This window comes from Hylaeus anthracinus, unplaced genomic scaffold (assembly GCF_026225885.1).
Source record: "Hylaeus anthracinus isolate JK02 unplaced genomic scaffold, UHH_iyHylAnth1.0_haploid 11994, whole genome shotgun sequence".
Lineage (NCBI taxonomy): Eukaryota > Metazoa > Arthropoda > Insecta > Hymenoptera > Colletidae > Hylaeus > Hylaeus anthracinus.
The window spans coordinates 11,222,003-11,236,123 of record NW_026534341.1 but is presented as its reverse complement, the minus strand read 5'-3'; the positions used below and the strand labels follow the sequence as shown (position 1 = coordinate 11,236,123).

General features: G+C 28.7%; 4 protein-coding genes across 6 annotated transcripts; 2 read left to right on the top strand and 2 right to left on the bottom strand.

Annotated features, from left to right (window-relative positions):
• Positions 1-121: 121 nt before the first annotated feature.
• LOC128888605 (LETM1 domain-containing protein 1) lies at positions 122-2,864 on the top strand. The gene is made up of 3 exons (XM_054145630.1): positions 122-1,513; positions 1,672-1,821; positions 1,947-2,864. Exons 1-3 carry the CDS (start codon positions 797-799, stop codon positions 2,124-2,126), a joined length of 1,047 nt encoding a protein of 348 aa, XP_054001605.1. The 5' UTR covers positions 122-796; the 3' UTR covers positions 2,127-2,864.
• Positions 2,865-3,054: 190 nt separating this feature from the next.
• Positions 3,055-6,268, bottom strand: LOC128888549 (zinc finger CCCH domain-containing protein 3). The gene is made up of 7 exons (XM_054145511.1): positions 6,039-6,268; positions 4,839-5,688; positions 4,656-4,744; positions 4,381-4,564; positions 4,154-4,312; positions 3,890-4,085; positions 3,055-3,778 (listed from the first exon to the last, which is right to left on the bottom strand). Exons 1-7 carry the CDS (start codon positions 6,076-6,078, stop codon positions 3,320-3,322), a joined length of 1,977 nt encoding a protein of 658 aa, XP_054001486.1. The 5' UTR covers positions 6,079-6,268; the 3' UTR covers positions 3,055-3,319.
• A 1,343-nt stretch (positions 6,269-7,611) lies between these two features.
• LOC128888663 (NADH dehydrogenase [ubiquinone] 1 alpha subcomplex subunit 2) lies at positions 7,612-8,342 on the top strand. The gene is made up of 3 exons (XM_054145733.1): positions 7,612-7,798; positions 7,900-8,006; positions 8,153-8,342. Exons 1-3 carry the CDS (start codon positions 7,716-7,718, stop codon positions 8,242-8,244), a joined length of 282 nt encoding a protein of 93 aa, XP_054001708.1. The 5' UTR covers positions 7,612-7,715; the 3' UTR covers positions 8,245-8,342.
• Positions 8,343-8,776: 434 nt separating this feature from the next.
• LOC128888548 (putative zinc finger protein 735) lies at positions 8,777-14,092 on the bottom strand. 3 transcript variants are annotated; one of them, XM_054145508.1, is made up of 10 exons: positions 13,625-14,082; positions 12,904-13,432; positions 11,009-11,276; positions 10,661-10,858; positions 10,437-10,604; positions 10,173-10,365; positions 9,833-10,099; positions 9,643-9,667; positions 9,532-9,564; positions 9,164-9,288 (listed from the first exon to the last, which is right to left on the bottom strand). In XM_054145508.1, the coding sequence occupies exons 1-8, from the start codon at positions 13,745-13,747 to the stop codon at positions 9,650-9,652; spliced, it is 1,764 nt and encodes a 587-aa protein (XP_054001483.1). In that variant the 5' UTR covers positions 13,748-14,082; the 3' UTR covers positions 9,164-9,288; positions 9,532-9,564; positions 9,643-9,649. The 3 variants fall into 3 exon arrangements, with proteins under 3 accessions (XP_054001482.1, XP_054001483.1, XP_054001485.1); XM_054145510.1 differs by having other exon boundaries at positions 9,654-9,667; XM_054145507.1 differs by lacking the exons at positions 9,532-9,564; positions 9,643-9,667 and having other exon boundaries at positions 8,777-9,288; positions 13,625-13,836; positions 13,940-14,092.
• Between the last annotated feature and the right edge of the window lie 29 nt (positions 14,093-14,121).

Below are 14,121 nucleotides of genomic sequence, written 5' to 3'. Positions count from 1 at the left end.
TATGGCTACAACTATAATATTGCCATCTAGTGTTTATATCACAAAATTTGAATTTTGCTGTAAGCAAAAGGGCTATCGGCAGCTAGATATCTGGAATTATCTTATTATTTTGCGTTACACCACAATCCAAGTATCACCATTAGTATGATGTGTTCAAATGAACATTAATATAATTACGACATAACATAAAGTGAAAATTCTATAAAAAATATCAACTAGTGTAAAGACTGTTTGTTAGAAATAAAGAGGAATACGAAGGGTATTTTATAGAATTTTCAAAATTTATTTAAAAGTACAATTTACATTTTCTCCTTTTCAACTTACGTATTATACTGAAAATTACAATGAGCATAATATCTTATTCGTCTAAATAATTGTTGAGTTTACGGGTGGTCAGTGTAGTCTGAGAATGTAGTAATATCTTGAAAACAACTAGAAACTACACTTTTGTATGTTTTCATATTTATTCGTAAATTTAGTAATATATGTGCAAGTACTTACACGAAAAAAGAATTTCGTTGTGATCTAGAAACCTCGCAAGTTCATGCAATACCTTTTTCAGTGTACTTTAATATAGTCTGTTATAAAAACATATCTTAACACTAACGAAGAACACTGTTAAGGTTAACGTTAACGAAATGAGTATTCACAAAAATAAAACAATACTGTTATAAAGTAACATGTAATGATTTCTTAGCATTTTCCACCCAATTTTGTAACATGTTAATTCAAAGAATAATTAATCAATAACATAAAGTATAATCATAATTAGTATAACACAAACATAATAGTGAAGATGTATAAATTATTGTGTGAAAAGTTCATTTATAAGAATCAAAATGTATTGCCTTTCACATACACTTGTATACAGCAATGTCATACAGAAGTGGAAAGAAAGAAAAATAAAAGCAGAGTATCCAATATCAAGAAGTATTGGTTCAATAGATACATAGATTATGTACAAAACTTTACACATGTATTGGAAAGGAATTTTCCATGGACTGTAAAGATGTATCGCGTATTTAGTATTGGTACCAAAGATTTTGTCATAGAAATGAAAAGATATTTGTCAATACTAAAAAAACAAAATATTGATGGTATTCGTAACTTAACATTGGAAGAACTACAGCTGAACTATACAATGCGTAAAGATTTAATAAGGATATGCCCTTTCATATTAATATCTGCCATTCCTTTTACAACTTATGTCACCTTTCCTTTGGCATATTATTTTCCAAGACATATTTTAACTTCTCATTATTGGACACCACAACAAAAGATTGATTTTATGTTGTTAGACCATAAAAGGCGATTAAAACACAACAAACCATTATTCAGATGTATGCAGGCAGAACTTGTCAAAATTAAAAACCAAACATTGAAAACAAAGTGGAATGACATCATTGCATGTCTTGGTAGTGGTACACACCCTCGTGTAAACGATATTATTGCCTGTTCTGAACTATTTTCTGGTCCTCCATATTCATTGAAGAATCTTAGAAGGAGACATGTAGTATGTTGGATATAATTTAAATTAATTTTATGTATCCAAGTACTTTTAAACATTACTTCAATCACTTGATTTGTGAAAGAATTATAAATTGTATTAATTTCTAATACCATCATTTATCAAAGATAATAGAGACATAATAATTTTGGATTACATTTTAGAAAGAATTACTTGCTATACACGACATATCTTCTTGGACACCTTTCAAAAAACAAAAATTAAAGGCAAGGGGTATGCTGATACAACAAATGGACCAAGCCATACAAAGAGAAGGTGGAATTACAAAATTGTCAAATGATTCAATATATTGGGTGTGCATATAAAAAATATAATCTATTATATTTTTCATATATTCTTTAATCGTTATAACTAATTAAATATATGTTTACATATATATCATACTTATGACATATATGTAAATTGTATACTGTTTTAGGCACTTTCATTTAGGGGTATAAATCCGACTAATATGTCAGTAGAGAGTATGCAAAACTGGCTTGACCAGTGGATTGTATTGTCAAACGCTGTCAATGAAAATAATCTTTCTTTATTATTACATGGTCCAATACTGTTAGCATATAATTATCCTTCTAATTGGATTCTTATATATAGTTGAAACAGTAATACAAAACCTTTATTATTTATATTATAAGATAAAGTATGTAAGCATTGTGACAGTATACAATCTCAATATTTATTTGTGTTTGCTCTTTGTGAAATGTATATAAATAAATCGTATATTTATTTATTATATAATGCTATATACACGTACCAACTAATTTCTGTCCTTTGTTCTATTAATAACTTAGTAACGTTTGAAATTAAAAATAAGTTATAAATCCATGTAATAATATATTATTTATTTATATGTACCATTGCATTTAACAATAAATTCTGATGTAAGTAATCAATATTTTGCATGTTTTATTTAATTCTTTGTACTCAGCAACAAGAATGAATTGAAATCAGAAAATCTAGATGACAAAGGGTTGAATACATATTTTGTACATTAATATATGCAGATTATAATAACATACATTTAATAAATAATATGTCTACATATGTACCAAGTTATATTTTAGGTTAGTGCTACCCAATGAAGGGGACTGCCAGGCGCCTGATTCCCCTTCCTTTCTTCAACCTTTTTCCATCTTTTTCTTGTGTAACATGTAGCCATTGAGCTCTATCCTAGGATAGAGCTCAATGCATGTAGCATACTTTCACTGTCAAAGCTAAAGAAGTAACCATAATACTAGGCTATATAGGTTGTCCCGTATAAAGTGTTATCGAAAGATAACAAACTTACACATTGCACGTTTGTTATCTTCCGGTAACCAACTCACGGCAATGCCAATCCCGTACATGTATATTTGTAGTTCATAGAATCTAACATAGATTATACATAGCTGTGGTTTAATTTTCCGTTGCGAAAGAACTATATTACTTACGGTATTATCTGTTTAACGATAAAAAAGTGAGGAAAGGTAAAAAGGGTTCATATAAAATGATAACAACTTGTACGCAGGTAAAATACTTTCATTTTGCAAAGTGTACATTTTTTCCATTTACATAATTATATACACATTATAAAATATAGTCCTCATTTTTTGTATATATTTATACTTAATATTATACAAACTTAAATCTGTTTAGCTAACAAACGTAAATTTTACTACTAATTAAAACAAAAATTGTTGTTTATCAAACTATAAATTTGATATTTTAATAAAAATAGATAAGATATATGAACCCGCAGACGATTTCGAAAAATATTAACAAATTTTTATGAGTGATATTGTACTGTATGTATTAATTAATGGGTATATAAGTAGGAAGAAAACCAATTGGAGGACGCTTTGCAATTTTACAATCAGAAATGCTTTGAGATTCACAATTATCATTGATTGATTTTAAATTTATGTTATCATCAGAAATTTTGATTAATGCGTCGGAATGAATTGTAGCTTCTACCCTTTTCATAAGTTTAATTTTGTTCATAACTCTTTCTCTTTTTTCATCAAGAGATTTATCGGTACCGCTATCTGCTTGTTCATAGTATCTGAGTCTGTTTTCATTACTAGAAGTGGGAATATTCTTTGATATAGTAGGAGGTGTTATTGGATCGTTAGGTACATTGTATTTTCTTTTGAAATGGTTTTGTTTATTAGAAGGGGAATGTGGCTTATGAGGATAAGGACAATGCTTACCTTTACTGCACGTTCCCAGCCTTGCAAACTCTGGACACAGATTTTCATGACGTTGCTTACACTGGAAACGAAAAAATCAATTCTTTTTTTGATATAGTGTTTTATACACATCACTGATATAAACAACGTATGAAATTGTTATAAATAATGAAATAAAAAATATCGAGATTACCTCACGACCTTTAGCACAGTATCCTTGCAAAAATTCTCTGCAAATTGGAGTGCTGGAAGAAACTTTAATGTGACGATATGGACAGTCATCTCGGGTACAACAACCTTCTAAAAAGTATTTACAAGTTGGCATTTTTTCAGGACCTACATCATGAGATAATGGACATTTATCCAGTAAACAATTTCCTTGAAGAAATCTGAAAACATTTTGTTACCAAGTAAACAATACAAATAAACATTATATTGACACGAAAAATGATTTTACTTTTTGCAAAGAGAAATTTGCTTTTTATCATGGCGTTTTACACAAATCCCTCTTTCATGGTTTGAGCAATATCCAAATCGTTGAAATATCAAACAAGGTTGATTGTTTTTTTGCATTTTATTCCGTAATATCTGTATACTCCTTTGTTTGACTTTATTACTGTAATTCACGAAAATATATTAATACCAAAGTATGAATTAAAAAATTATTTGTAATATTTTGTATACCTAATATTATTTTTATAGTTTACTTTCTGCGATATGTTAGATAATAATTTTGTGCCACTGAGTGTGTTAAATGTTTTAGTATTAGAATTTCCAGATATTTGTTTCAGAGATCTTATCCTACATAATTTTTTCCCATTAGTGGTCACGATAAATTTATCATCTTTTGTATTTGTTGCACGTTTTCCTGTAATAAAAAACATAAACATTTACATCATGCATTTATTTGATTTTATATTATAATAAAAGTGTAGACAGTACTCCAAATATTGACTTACTTTTTACTCCATAACTCTTACGTACTAGCTGATTCTTGGAAGACTTGTAAACAATTCCTCCAATTGTAATTAATTCCGATTTGTTATTCCTATAAGGTATATTCAAATTTTATTAATTTACAAGTTCTATTTATTCGATATTTTAAAAGTTACCAAAATAGATATTATTGCAGTTATACATACATAATTTTTTTCTGACCAAGATCTATATGTTCTTTGATACCTATTGATTTTGGTATAGTTCTGTCTATTCTATACTTGTTTACTGTAGGTTTTATAATTGGCATTTTCACAAAATTGGTATTCTTACTAACAGATTGTTGTAAAGTATTTACTATTTTTGTTTTCATGACTTTATGAGAAAAAGGTTTGATACTTTTTAATGACGAATTTGGCGACTTTTTAATTTTATGTAGATCCATTTGAGAAGTACTTAATGACCTTCTTGATACTCGTTTTACCCGTACAAGTTTTCTTTGCGATAAAATTACAATATTAGAATTATTAGTTCTCTTCTGACCAATAGTCTTTGAAGTATTTGTATCCTTAACAAATTTCAATCTTGAACAAACTGGATGACTAGCATGTTCTACTGGCTTAGATTGTATCGAGGAAGACAATTTTTTCATTAATTTTGGATTAACATACACTGACTTTTTCATAGAGTTTCGCTCTTGCAAAGAAATTTGTTTAACACTTGCTACTTTGTTTATAGAATTACATCCTATATTTTCATTAGAATTAATAGCACCTCTCACCATTTTTGGATTAACGTGTACTAAAGGTTTTACGCGCAATGATGGATTGATATGTATAGCAGAATTTTGATGTTTAAAATTTGGATTGATGTATACATTAGTACTTGTTAATTCAGTATTTGAGATACTATCAGAAGTTTTTGAAAATAGTTGACATTTCTGGAGTAAATTTGTACATTTGTAGGACCTTGTAAGACCTGAGTTTTGGTTTTGTATACTTTCTTCCTTACAGTATACTTTTCCTGATGATTTTTTGTTATGATGTTCTATTAAATCTGTAATATATAACATTATTGTTAGATCTAAAATTTTGTTTACATAGAGGCCAGTGAATTGTGTTGAGCTAAATGGTTCAACAAGGGATTAAACAAATGAGATGTTTAGAATTTGTTGAAGCATACACATTGAATATTAATGTTATAATTAAAATATTAATTTTTTGGAAATAAATCCTTTGTGCTATAAAATAAACATGAAAATCGATCAAAAGTGATGCATACTGTATATAAATTAAAATTGTATTTTCCTTAGGAAGTTAATTGTACAACTTTACTTCTTTCAATGTGCTTTTGTCGTCACTACATATATTCAGCATTGAATGGATCACTAATAATTGTAAACTTACGTGTCAAATAATGGATTTCTTTTAACAAACTTTCGTCCATTTTTAATAGTAAAAAACTACACTTTTACGCGAATTACTAAATAAATAAAGGACGAAGTATTAAAGGCAGTACTTTAAGACGCAATTATTTCTTTCCCAAATTACATCAGAATCAACCACAATTGACCAGAATGATGACATACGTCGTATCTTGATACTATCTTGGTCGCATCACAGCATCATAGAATAGTGTAACAGAAGCGAAACTCTTGACGGGGTTTTTGATGTCGTGAGGGCGCCATTGGTGGAGTGTGGTTTAGAGCCAGTGGCGTCATCGGTGGCAAAACGCCCAAGTTTGTAGTGGAAATAGTTCCCACCATTCCTGATAGATAGGGCCATCGATATTTTTCAATCAATTATTCTTTATTTTTCGTAAATGTGAAAATAATTATTACAATTACTTGATTTATAATTAAAAAAATATTGGATATGTTATTATATTAAGTTATTATTAAATATTTGATTCCATTACATTTACATCTTGTAGAATATTGCAGTCGAAAATAGTAGGCACAACGTGTTTTGTCAAAAACCGTTTCCCCTCAGTGTAATGAAAACAAGAATTTGCAAAATGAATGTTACAAATGCGAGTATTCTGGGAAATTTTGCACGACGTTGGTATAGCATTCTTCCATTGATTTAAAAGAATATCATTTTTTAATGGAAATCTAACATTAAAGTAACATTAAAGTTTCAAATAAATCGTTTTACTTTGATCGAAATGTGAAGTTAATATCTCATGAACACTGGAATTGTTAATAATGCAATACCTAAAAAAACGATACATTCCAATTTGGATTTCAATCATTTGTACACCCCTTTACGCAGCAAACTATCACCATTTTAATCATTGTTATAAATATTTTCGATAATAAATATACTCTTCGTCAGCTGGACGGCGTCAGAGTAGCTTTTTATCAAAAGTTTTGATCAATCTTGACAGTACACAGCTCTGACATGCATACGGTTTAATTTTAAACAATTTTAAAGAAGTATGGTATAGCCAACCAAATGCTTAAAATGCTTAGTTAAAATTGTTAACTAAGCCCTTAAATAAATAAAACAAATCTATCTCTTTTAGTAGACGCATTCTAAACCATTCTACACTGCTTTTTATAGAGAGCGTGCATTTTGGCCAGTATAGACCAAAGAGATTATATCTTTGCTTATCATAATCAATGAATTATATAAATTACAGTAGAGAAGTCATAAGAGCTTCTATAAGTAGAGATAATAAGATACGAAGAAAGAGAGAACAAATTGAGAGAGTATAGGAGTACTTCTCCTCCGCATTCTCCAAGCGGCGGGCAATTTAAAAATAAAATTAGATTTACACTCTTCAACAAAACAAAATCGTTTCATAAGCCTATTTAATATCAGTACTTGATCTATCTAATGATTTTAAAAACGTAAGAATTGATAAGAATTGTTGTTGGTACTTCATACTACTTCGTACTACTTCATACGTCCTTTATAAATAATAATACTCTATATTTCTATATTGTCAATACATCTAAATAACTTTAATTTGATTATTCAAACAATATGAAAAATTAAAACAAATAGATATCAAGATCGATTACATTACATAACTCCGTAACATTTTATGCAGTGATCTGCAGTGAATAACGTTCAAAGATGGCTACGGTTAAGCTTGGACCTCATCTAAAAGAATTACGAATTCTTTTATGTCAAACGTCAAAATCTAGTCAGGGTGCTAGGTGATAGTAACATTACTTGTTAAATATTTGCATTATCATAAAATATAATAATCATCCATAACCTTCAGTATTGAGACCTAACCTATTCGTACTTTTTTCAGAAATTTTGTCGAACAACAGTATGTACCTCTTAAAAGAAGTAACCCAGAATTTCCAGTTTTGATAAGAGAATGTTCTTTAATTGAACCTTTTCTATACGCACGATATGGTAAATGGAATAATATAATATTTTCTGAGGAACTATTAATTGTAATGCTGTGAATATTACATCGTATTTTTAGAAAGATTAATAATGACACTTAATATGTCCTTTGAGATTTGTATGTTTATTGATTTGAAATTAACATATTTCAGAACGTGGAGTGGAGAAATGCATTTCCCTACAAAATTTAGAATCTGAGGAAATACTTAATCGAATTAAGGAACTTGCAGCTAGTAAAGCATAATAATATGTATTCTATTACAGATGTATCTTAATTTATTTAGTTATTAAATAAAATAGTTGTATTAATTTAATTATATTATAATATTTAAGTGTTGAGTATCATATCTTTTTCAATGAGTTGGTATCTAACTTTGAAGTAAAATAAAGGAGATACTTTTAAATACTTTCATTTACAAAATTATCATACAATAGCTATTTTTATTGCTTTCAGTTACCAACAACTTGAGCAGTTTCTTTTTTTGCAATTCCAATTTGGTATTTTAAAATATTTCTATATACAAAAAAAAAATATTTTTCAACTGTACTTTGTATTTCTTCTTTATTGTACTTTAAGTTTATATTATCTGAAGTTTATTGTAGCCCTTATTAAAGCGAAGTTGAAAATATTACAGTTTAAAATCTTTGTAGCGTCCTTTTTATAAGAATGTGTTATGTTACCTTTTCAAATTATTATTACCGTTGTGATATCGTTTCAATAACTAGAATTATAGTTAGGGTAAAAAATGTAATTCTATTAAAAAAAAAAACAAGAATGATTTTGAGAATTATCTTGTACATTTATCTACAAATAAACTGTTTTCGCTATGTAATGTTATTTTTAAATGCATCGTAATTTTCATTGCTGAAAGTAAATTATTTATACAGCTTGAGTTATGATTTCATTTTGTTTGTATCAAATTTTCTGCCATGGTAACAGAATCGTCAACATTTAAAATGTTTGCATATTTGTCACTTAAGCAATTAAAGGTTGTATATATTTGTTTAAACTGACTTATATAATACAATTTTATCTTATCTATGTTGAAGGAAACTATTCCCTGTATGTCACATTAGAAATATTATAAAAATTGTATGGTAAATTGGGTGGTAAAAAATTTTGCAAAGTTGCTGGCATTGCATTAAAGTATGTTGCATTTCTTTCTCGAAACACAGTATCTTGTATCGTACTGGACACATCTGGTTGAAAATTTTGAATTGCAGTAGTTGGTATAGTTTGTACAACAATTGGTTGAGTTGTAGATGTATGCGACACAGTTTGTATTACCTGTAGACATTCCAAATATGGAAAATACAAGATACAAAAATCATGTATACAAAATAATTGAATTATCGTGATTAAATTCAAGTTGAAAATCGTAATTATACAAGGTGTCCAATTAAAAACAGGGGAGCACAGATCTCTTATCTTAATATAATAAAATAAATTTTAATAGCGATTATCAAAATGGTTCAGACTAATATTTCTAGATGCGAGCGGAAAATTCAATTTGATGCTTAGAATACATACCACCTGAAAGGTTAGCTTATAGATATATTTCACCTGCAAAGAGTTTCAAAAATCAGCTACAAACACAGGTATTTAAAAAGTTATGGATCCATACAAAAACATAAAGGTGACCTTCATATCACCTTGGCATCTCCACCTAAAAAAGTTATTTCAACAAATTCACATCCCCCTGAACAGTGTAATATATGAAGAAAAAAAAACTATATTAAGTAGCACTAAATTTAAAAAATATTGGATTTTATCGATTAGAACTGGACACCCTGTATAAGATATAGTATTAAATAAAACAATAATTCCTTACTTGAACAGTTGGTGATTCCGTCGGAGACACGGGAAGAGGATCTTCGGATGTATTTGATTGAACTGTTTGTGACTGTTCTGATTGTTGCTGCGGTTGATGTAATTGTTGCGATTCTGATTGTTGTGATTGTGATAAATGTTTGGTATGTGATGTATTGATTCCATGTCTACGTTTCATATGTTTATTGTAGTTTGGCCAATTTGTAAAATGATGCTGACATTCTAAACAACTATACGGACGTTCACCCGTGTGTTGTCTTCTGTGTGTCTAAAATTAAACTTAATAAGTAGAACTATATTATTACTTGTAGAACGCGATAAAAACTATTTAATGAACCTACAGTCAATATTCCTTTAAAGCGAAAACATTTGCCACAAAATTCGCATGTAAATGGCATTGCTCCAGTGTGTATTCTGTGATGCTCTCTTAATGTACCTTTTTCTCTAAAAGTTCTTCCACAGACAGCACATTGATGTGGCTTAGCTCCAGTGTGAACTGTTTCATGTTTCTTTAATTGCAATGGCGTTTTGAAGCTACAAATCACATTCATTATTGTAACCTAGATATTGAAATATAAATTATATTATAGTTTTTATAGACATACGCTTTTGAACATTGAGTACAGTTGTATGGTTTATCTGCAGAGTGAGTTAAAAAATGAGCTTCTAGATTTCCTTTCTGAATAAAACTTTTGCCACATTGATCACATGTAAAATTTCTAACACCAGAATGGATGCGCTTATGTGTAACTAAATTCGGTTTTGTTGAAAATCTGAAACAACTCTTTCTATTATTTAAATATTTCATTTTGTTTATATAATGCTTTACCTTTTGTCACACTGGTCACAAGGAAATCTATTCTTCATCGTATCCGGTAAATGACATCGACTATGTATATATAAAGCACTTTGTTGTCTAAATGCTTTTCCACAAGTTTGACATATATGAGGCCGTTCTTCACTATGAATTGCTTTGTGAGAATCTAATACTTTTTTATGTACAAATGATTTCCCACAATCTTCGCAACTAAGTATATATGATACATACACATATACATACATACAGGCGTGTACATGTGTATGCACGCGTATATATTATATATGAAAATGTATTATTAAAATGCTATTACAAAATAGTCAATAATTTAAAATTATTAATAATGGAAATGATATTTACCTGAACTTTGCCTTATTCTTATGTCGTTTGACATGCGTGAGAAAACCATAATATTTATCATAAACTTTACAACATAGTACACACATATATTTTGCTTGTTGATTGTGAACAGTTTCGTGATGCTCTTCTAATCCTTCTAAACTTGATAATTTATCGTTACAATCCGTGCAAAGCCACGGATATCTATCTAAAGTCTCTCCTCTTTTATGTCCAAATTTTAACGTATCTGTTGTATGTGCTTCTATCATTTCTAAATCTGAATCTGTACCTGTAGTGAAAATGTTGTACTTTGAATAATTTTACTATTAATTAACATAATATATATTTCAAATCAATTTACATATCATATTCAAAGATAATATTCTTTTAATTCTCTGTTATGTATACAAGAAATATTCAGTCTTCAACAGTAAGTGTTCTCCAACATTTTCGAAATATTTAATACATATTTTCACTGGATTTAACAATATTTCACATACCAAAGACACACACTTCTCTTTCTAGTATGATTTAATGCTGATTTTATGCTATTGATCAAGTATCTTACCTTTCTCAACCATTTATCATACATTGTCAAGATCTTAGTACAAATAGATCGACACTACATTTACAATTTGAATAGAGTTAGGAAATTAAATTTGTGTAAATAACCAAAAATAATTTTCAAATTCGGATTTAACTAAAATAATCTAATGAATAATATTACAAAGCGTTAATATTATATGGCCAATGTAATCTTAATATTAGTGTTGGTGTATGGACGTACGTTTTAGATACAGGAACTGCATACAAAGAAATATCATGAAGTGTGTTCTTCAATCTGTGAACAAAAATCCAGAAAACAGTGATTAAAAAAAAAGGATAAGTTATTACCTTACCACATTCTATTGCACATTGAATTCTATAAAGATGAAGAAAAGTAACAATTCTGCATTGTTCTTTGTAGTGTGTGCAGATATTATAATTTAAAAATGTATTAGAACACTTACTGTAAGTAATACAATGTGAATATGTATCACATGTGCAAGTGTACACACTCCTTCGTGTTTTTAGTTACCTCAATCTGCAGATGTGTAGCCTTGAAAGTCTAATTGCTTTTACCTCAGAAAATATACTTAAAGTTACAGAATAGTAAATTTCATTATTCTTCGGGTATTAAGTATGTACTAATTTCAGAGTATCTCTAGATTCTCACAAATCTATTTTATTTATAGATGCAACAATGGAGATGTAAAATACAATAACATTTATTTTTAACCCTTTGCGGATGAGAGGTTTTATTGGTGCACTCGAAAAAGAAATTATATACACCTGAAAATTCTGTCATAATAATAACACATTTAATTGTACATAAGAAAAACTTTAAAAAAGTATACATTAGCATTGATTAATAATAATTTTAATTTTGTAATATAAAATTCAGTTTCATATGATATCTTTCAAATGATCCCCTGGGTGTAAGCTTAGCAATGTTTGGGCACCTATAGTGCTTCATGTTCGCAAAGGGTTAATTGTATTTCTAGTACTTTTATATATAAAACCTTCGAAAGAATTGATTTGCATAAAGAAAGTAGGCACATATCTATTACAAAAAGTGGAAGTGTGCTTTGTATCATTGCATCTGCAGAAAAAATCATGTTATACAAAATTAGACCAATATTCAAGTTTCCTGTTCATGATTTTCTTCTATTTTTAACTAAATAGAGATACCTATTCTAGATACATGATACTTTACATATTCTAAAGTTAATTCAAAGTGATCCTTGAAGGAAATATGCTTTAGTTTACATATTATAATAATTTTCTATTCAATGTACTATAGTTTCCAAAAGAACATTCTTTCTAATAACATTAGTTATACATGAAATGTCAAATTTAACACATTTTTTTTTTACCTGTCATATAGTTATCTGGAATTTTAACATTAGTTTTTACATTTATATTATTATGTTCTTTCTCTAAATCAGAATTTATATACATATTTGAATCTTCCATCTTTTGATTCTGACTTTTCCGTTTTAATCTCTTTCTGGTCTGTTTTAATGGTGTTTTCTTCATTTGAATTTTACACTTTTTTTGTTTCACAATATCTTGGGCCTCCTTAGCTTCATATTTTTGATGATTACTGTTCTTGTTTTCTTCAACAAAGTAGTTACATGAAATATTAGATTCATGAATGTAGTTATTTGTCAAATGACACTCAACAATTCCTTCTGCAACTTCTTCTTCTTTTGGAAATGCAACTGTCTTTTCAATATAGTTAATGCTCGTTTGTAATGATTGTGGTTCAGATTTAGGATCTATGAGTAATTGCTTTAGAGATGTTTGTGCTTGATTAGTTTTCTCAAAAAATTCATTGCACTGATTCAACAGTATACAACAGTCTATACAAACTGTAAGTGGTAATCCATCAGTTATTAATACCTGTAAAAAGAGATTTTCAATTTAAACATAACAAACAATTACAAATGTATTTATAATTGAATCAATAATAAAAATAATATCACTAATTTATCTGGAACTAAAATGAAATCGCAGAATCATTATTAAATCTATTTGATTATAAGCATGTTAAGGAAAATCTGTACAAAAAAAAAGAACCAATTGTTTTTTTACCTGAATCTGCAAGCATTTAGCTATTTTAGCTTCTATAGCTAACTTTCGTCCTTCAGCATCATAAATTCCAATACAGTTTTCTTTGGTCTCGGCACAGAGCCGGCATAGTTCCGGCTCCGTCATTATTCACACATAAAATTGGAGAATGTGTATCGCGGCACAGTACATTGTCACAAAAATTATAGATCTAATCGCATCATCTCTCATTTACACTACGACATGTAGTAAATAAAAAATTGGTACGGACGCCAAACAAGATAGCGGACATGTTGTTCTTTTCAATAAGAAAAAGATGAAGTACTTTTCAATACGCACACGAAGGATTCTTTAAATTTCTATTTATCCCTCTACGTTTATCAGCAAAGATGTTAGACCCTTAAGAAATAATTAGTACTACACTTCCCATTATGTCATAACGGAATAAAAGTATACATTTATCTCATTACGATTGTTTGGAAAAGTATACAACTACGTAAACGCATGCTGGTGGCGCCAGC

Bases quoted from the DNA above. Each gene is read 5' to 3' on its own strand.
- LOC128888605 (XM_054145630.1), top strand. From the start codon at position 797: ATGTATAAATTATTGTGTGAAAAGTTCATTTATAAGAATCAAAATGTA. The intron at 1,514-1,671 runs GTATGTTGGATA...ATTACATTTTAG, and splicing joins ATCTTAGAAGGAGACATGTA to AAAGAATTACTTGCTATACA. The intron at 1,822-1,946 runs GTGTGCATATAA...ATACTGTTTTAG, and splicing joins CAAATGATTCAATATATTGG to GCACTTTCATTTAGGGGTAT.
- LOC128888549 (XM_054145511.1), bottom strand. From the start codon at position 6,078: ATGGACGAAAGTTTGTTAAAAGAAATCCATTATTTGACAC. The intron at 5,689-6,038 runs GTAAGTTTACAA...TATATATTACAG, and splicing joins AGAAATCCATTATTTGACAC to ATTTAATAGAACATCATAAC. The intron at 4,313-4,380 runs GTATACAAAATA...CGTGAATTACAG, and splicing joins AACTATAAAAATAATATTAG to TAATAAAGTCAAACAAAGGA.
- LOC128888663 (XM_054145733.1), top strand. From the start codon at position 7,716: ATGGCTACGGTTAAGCTTGGACCTCATCTAAAAGAATTACGAATTCTT. The intron at 7,799-7,899 runs GTGATAGTAACA...TACTTTTTTCAG, and splicing joins AAATCTAGTCAGGGTGCTAG to AAATTTTGTCGAACAACAGT. The intron at 8,007-8,152 runs GTAAATGGAATA...AACATATTTCAG, and splicing joins TTTTCTATACGCACGATATG to AACGTGGAGTGGAGAAATGC.
- LOC128888548 (XM_054145507.1), bottom strand. From the start codon at position 13,747: ATGACGGAGCCGGAACTATGCCGGCTCTGTGCCGAGACCAAAGAAAAC. The intron at 13,433-13,624 runs GTAAAAAAACAA...CTCTTTTTACAG, and splicing joins CTAAATGCTTGCAGATTCAG to GTATTAATAACTGATGGATT. The intron at 10,859-11,008 runs GTAAATATCATT...ATATATACTTAG, and splicing joins AAGAATAAGGCAAAGTTCAG to TTGCGAAGATTGTGGGAAAT.